The sequence below is a fragment of the Fundulus heteroclitus genome, chromosome 12 (genome assembly GCF_011125445.2).
Source record: "Fundulus heteroclitus isolate FHET01 chromosome 12, MU-UCD_Fhet_4.1, whole genome shotgun sequence".
Taxonomy (NCBI): domain Eukaryota; kingdom Metazoa; phylum Chordata; class Actinopteri; order Cyprinodontiformes; family Fundulidae; genus Fundulus; species Fundulus heteroclitus.
Window position 1 is genome coordinate 19684445 of NC_046372.1, and position 6220 is coordinate 19690664.

Here is a 6220-nt window from a genome sequence, read left to right on the forward strand (position 1 = left end):
ACACAATGCCAGTTATCCACATCACATAATGCAGCAGTGGAACACAGGGAGGGATGCAGTATGTCTGACCCAACCAGTAGCCAAGCCTTGATATAACTGGTTTCAGGTTCTGACTGTGATTTGAAGTCCAATGAACTACAGTGTTTTACTTTAATAGTCAAAGAAAAAATAAACATGTTGAAGAAATAAAGAAACCTATGAAGATCTTTTTCAGCAGAAGTTTAAAAGTTATAAAAATAACTTTGTGAAGAATTGTCCAATGGTGGTGAAAGAGATTACCAACAAAAACATAAAAACAACACTAAAGTCAAGACATTCATAAAGAAACGTTTTTGTATTGGTTTTACAAGCGTAACAATAGACTTAAATAATATCCAGTTGCTTTGATTTACTTTATTTTATTCAGTTTGAGCCTTATTTAATCAAAGGTTTAAATACATCAAAAATGATTAAACATGTCACATATTTAAAATGAAACTTAGTCTGACAGCAAGTAGAAACCTTTATCTAAAAATGCTAATTCAGAGAACTGATAAACACACGGTTAAACTTTAAAAAGGAATCTCAGTGTGACAGATTCTGAGATCAGAAGTTATGGCATCACCAGCTGGACGAACAGTCAAATAAGGGAAGAGTTTCTCAGTGAAAGTGTCTCTGTGAGTGTAGATGTGAGACATGTCTTCAGGGTCGTAGAAGGACACCTCCCCCTTGTCATAGTCCAGCTGGACTCTGATTCTTGTAAAAATCTTCTCCATTGTTAGAGTCTTCCAAGCACCATTACTGTATTTTCCTTCTTCGTACAATAAACACCAGACTCCATAGTTTGGTGCAGGATATCTCTGTTCCTTCCTCTCAACTGACTCTTTAACATAACCGATATTCCAGCGAGGATGGTCTCCCACCTCCACCTCCCAGCTGTGTTTCCCTGAGCTGAAGCCCTCTGAACCAAAAACATGTGAATAATGAGTGTTTCTCTCTGGGTTGTTAGGAAGCCACTGCCACGGGTCTCCATATCTCACACTGGTCAGATCATCAGACAGGTAGAGCCCTCCATTTGCAGAATTTGGGTCCAGAATGACAGGACTGAAGTGGACCTTCTCCTTCATCTTCTCCCAGACTCTGAAGGACAGGTTGCCCAGGTGTTTGGCCACATCTATCAGAGCTCCTGAGACCAGCTGTGGATCTGACAGTGACCTCTGACCTCTGGCTCTGCTCTGAGTGGCTTTATAACTGCTGAGGAACGACACGTTGTCTTTCTGCAGGTCTTCTTCAACAGCAGAGATGCTGTCTGACAGAGAGGAGATCTGCTCCTGGATCCTCTTCATCTCTCTGCTGATAGTCTTCCCCTTCTGCTCCTCTTCCTCCCTCAGAGCTGCCAGTCTGGACTCCTCTTCCTCTTTCAGGAACTGGTGGAGCTTGTTGAACTCTGCTCTGATCTGTCTCTCTGTGGACAACAGCTGCTTCTTGGAGTGTTGAATCACATCCTGGTATGTTTTCTCCACCTGTTTGTGTTTGTTCCTCTTGTACTGCAGAGACTTTAAGTCAGATCTCAGCTGCTTCTTCATCTCACTGACTGCTTGTTCTATAGGAACCACTTTGTGACTCTGGTGGAGAGAAAACTCACAGTCAGGACACACAGCTCTCTGCTCGTCTTCACAGAACAGTTTAGGGTCTTCTTGGTGTTTGCTGCAGACCACCATCAGCTGCTTTTCTCCTTTTTCTGTCTCAGATGATCCAGATTTCTGTTTTCCAGTTAAAGAGTCAGCCAGTTCCTTCAGAGTGAAGTTAACTATTGGATCATCCTTGGAAGATCTTCTTTTACAGATGGGACAGTTCTTGTTTCCAGCTTGTTCCCAGAATTTCTGCAGGCAGCTTGAACAGAAGCTGTGGTTGCAGCTCAGAGACACAGGATCTATGAAAGTCTCTGAACACACATGGCAACTCAGGAAACTTTCCAGAAGTCTCTCAGCCATTCTGGATTTAATTATTTCAACAGCCAAACTCACCAAAAGTTTCAGCTGGTTCTTCTTAAAATCATCCAAATATTTCCGTGTTTATTCAGCAGAGATCTGACACCCAGTAATGGCGTCTCAGCTCAGTTCAATAACGTCTGAAAATAATTTCTGGTTCACTAACCGGTTTGTGACGTGTAAAATAAACAATCTGCTGTATCAGTTTATCTCCAGCAGGTGGTGCTGTCGGAACTTCTTTTACAGCCACACAGCTGAACATGCAGCTCTTTTTTTACGTTGAAATGATACAACGTAAAAAAAAGTTTTCTTTTATTTATTTTTTGCAGAGTTTAAAACTGACTTGAATATTTAATTTCTCACTATTTAACCTACCTTGTAATTGTTCACAATAAAGCAAACAAAAACATTTGAGGCAGGATTTTACTAAAGCTCTGTTGCTTGTAGGTAAATATTTTTTCTTCAAGTTAATGTTTTTACATGCTTGGTTCTGATTAGACTATATAATTGGTGTCAAAAGTCTAGAAATAACTAACATCAGAGTATTTCTTTAAAGTAGCATGTTACACAATATTTTTCATATTAGGCCATCAAGCCTTTGAACATGTTGTAAAGAAGTTGGAAGATCAAACAAGAGGTTTCCTTCAAAAATAAATCTTAAATTTCTCTCAGTACAGGAAGCATCTTGTCTTAATTGTCTTCCTGCCTCTGTTAGAGCAAACAGGCTTAAATCAGAGGCAACCGGACTTTCATTCAGTTCTTTTTGAAGACGTTTCGAAACCTATCCAGGAGTCTGCAACTGCTCCTTGCAGACTAAACCCTCATTTCGTGTGTTTTCATGTTCCTTTTCTCCGCATGAGTATTATAAGAACCTCAGCTGTAACCATTTATCTGGCTTGTTTAGATTAAAGGTGTTAAGATACAGTTCATTTTTCAAGAGTCATTTCCTAATAAAGACGTCCATTTTCTGATATGCTTATCACTGTTGGGGTCGCCAGGGATGCTGGTGCCTATTTCCAGCTGTCAATGGGCGACACCCTGGACGGGTCGCCAGTCCATCACAGGGCAACACAGAGACAGACAGGACAAATAACCATCCACGCACACACTCACACCTAAGGACAATTTAGAGAGACCAATTAACCTAACAGTCATGTTTTTGGACCGTGGGAGGAAGCCGAAGCACCCAGGGAGAACCCACGCATGCATAGAACTCACCTATGCAACATGCAAACTCTACAGGAGGACTCAAACACAGGACCTTCTTGCTGCAAGTCAGCAGTGCTACCCACTGCGACACAGTGCAGCTCCTAATAAAGAAGTATTATTTAGTAGGAGCTTCTTTGGGGTAAAAGAGGTGTTCAACCGCCGACAGGGGGCGATAACATTAACAATATGCTGTCACTTAGCTGCAAGTACATGCACACACACACACACACACACACACACACACACAATATCATGATAAGGAGTCCCGTCAGTTTCATAATCACAGAAATACGAATGGAAAACTAAATATTTTTGAAAACTGAAATGCTTGTTTTTACTCTGTGAAGATTTTTGGGGTTTTAAGGGATTTGCAACAGAACTGGAGCTGAACGCTTATAGAGTTAAACAAACACAAAGGTTAAAGATTATTTTGTAATTTAAGACTATAAAAATCTTTCCAGTTCAGTCTTCATTTTGCACTAAGTTAAATGGTTACTTCCAATGTTTTGTAATGATTTTTGTAAAACTCTCATTAATATAGACCTTATCTGTAATACACATATATCATTACACTCCGAGTTTGTGGAAAAATCATGTCATAATAATATCAACAATGGCTTCACCCATATCTATGTCTCTCTATTGTTCTCAGTGAGTTTAATTAATTGAAGTGTGAGTTGCTGTTTTTGCTTGAGGTCAACAATAAAACTAAATATATTCAAAAATATCAACCCATGTGCACACGTGTCACCATGTTGGATTGTTTGATCAGATGCTTGGATGTGGAGACACAGAAGCCTTTCAGCAGCTCACTGTCACCAAATCTTTGGATCATTTTTATGTTTTTATGATGTAAAGCACCATAAACCGCCTTGCTGCTGAAATATGTGATACAAATAAACTTTGACTTGATCACCAGCATGTTCACCTGTTGAGCAACAAGTTCTTAAACATCTCGTTGTATCTGATCCACATTTTTTGTTGTTTTGTTTTTTACTTAACTGGGTTGAAAGTCAAAGAACTGCCAAAGACAGATATGTTCCAAAATAAAATAAATAAAACATTTGACTTTTCTGAGAAGGAAACTATTTCAGTGATGAAATTTACTATTTTTAACATATTTTTGCTTTTTTTCATTTATATTTGCAGAACTCATTTTGTTTGACAACGAAACACCCTGGATACTCAGGCTGCACCATGTTAGGAAAACATGCAATATAGCTTAATGTTGTGATAATGATATGTTCTGTGATAAATAGTGAAATAATCCAATCAATTTCAAATGAACCCTAAATGAGTTGTCTATTCAGCAACTCAAAACAAAACAAAACTTATTATTTACATCAAGGTTTTATTGCAGCACTTGGATGCATGGTACTTTTAGTTTTGTATAATCTTCATTGTTAGTGTATTTAGGACACATTTATCATATACTTCACAGCTCTACTTGATACTAATCATGTGAGTAGCAACTAATAAATCCACTTTAAGATAAGCAGAACAAATATTTAAGCAATGCTTGGAAGTTTGTTGTGAGGAATTGGATTTAATCATGTTGAAAATATTCCTATCTTCAGTGTAACGTCATGAATTAAAAGGACTTTTAATCTTATCCCAGACCTATAAAATAACTGATATGAAGTGCATTTTGGCCACGAATTTTCACATGGTTGTGTTGTTCTGAAGTATTTCCACGAGGTTGAATTTAATTCAAATAAAAATACAATTCTTACAGCACGTTCCTAATAAACTGGAGGTATCTTAACAGCACAATTGCAGAGGCGTGTCTCAAAGCCCTGAGGACCTGAGCTACCAGTGATGCTGTTGTGATAGCTGAGCTAATGCAGCATCCTGTCACATTGCTGTGTTTCCCTCTGACGCTCTAATGTGTATATGTGCTGAGGATGACTGAAGGAGGAGAAGGGGGGGGGTAATCACACACATTAGGAGGAGGATTACACTGACCATGCTGACATCAGCATGTTAGGTAATCAACAAGAGGGGGATACACAAGCTGTCCTCAGATCCTTTCTGGGCTCAGAGTGAATAAAACGCAAACGGGACGAAAAGATCTATGCATACGGAGAAATTACATTTCCGAGTCAAACTACAAACATCTGCACACATAAATCTGCTGCGATTTAGTTTATTTCTTTCAATAAAAGTTCACAGTGTTGAGCTCAAAAGTAACATATACCTTCATTATTATGACTTTTGACTAAATAAAGTTTTTGTCGAAACAGAAACATTTTAACAAACTATATTTGAGGGTTTTAAGGCCGTCTGGTAAGATCCTCATTTTTTATGCTGTTGCTTTTTGATTCTTGTTTACATTTGTTTACCAACCTGTTTCCTCCAACACCTCCAGCCTTTTCCATTTGTTTCCAGACAGATTGTCTTTATTGTCAAATTAATCTCTATATCATCTTTTACTCAGCAAGTTATCCATTTGAGCCACATTGCCGTGTTTGTGGACAATAAATTGGAAGCAGTAAAAGAGTTTTGTTTGACTAACAGCCTTGTCTTCACTCCACCCATCATGTCAACCTGGGCTTTAACGTTTGCATCTTTCCCTTTTCTGTTTTTCTTCCTGTTAGGTTTTCTCTTGCAGCATTTGTCACTTTTTCTCTTTACAATGAATGTGCTTCATTTCTCCAAACTCTTTTAATTTCAGTTTCTTTCCCTCTTTTCTCATGTTTTATTGATTTCCCTCTTCAGTTCTTTTGTCTGCTTGTTTTCCAGACAGATTTCATCTTGCCTTTTTCTCTTTGAACTATGATTTCTATAAATTAAGTTATTAGATATATTCAATTCCCCCTTCTCGTTTACACTCTTCTTCCAAGTGATTTCTTTTTCCTCCTGTACCTTATTGTCTTTCTTATTTTTCCTGTCCTCCCTCCATCTTTGTTTTATCTCAACACAACTAAATGTTTCTTCCCTTTTTTTATCTGAATCTCTTCCATCTTTTTCCGACTTCTTACCCTCCCTCCTTTCAGTTTTTCCTTCCCTCTTGTCCTCCCCCCGCCCCGGAGGCTCAGAGG

The 6220-nt window shown here is 38.5% G+C and overlaps 1 protein-coding gene across 1 annotated transcript; it reads right to left on the reverse strand.

The window, feature by feature from the left end:
* Positions 1-551: 551 nt before the first annotated feature.
* On the reverse strand, positions 552-1973 carry LOC105917128 (nuclear factor 7, brain-like). Its single transcript, XM_012851842.3, has one exon. The coding sequence runs from the start codon at positions 1971-1973 to the stop codon at positions 552-554; it is 1422 nt and encodes a 473-aa protein (XP_012707296.2).
* Between the last annotated feature and the right edge of the window lie 4247 nt (positions 1974-6220).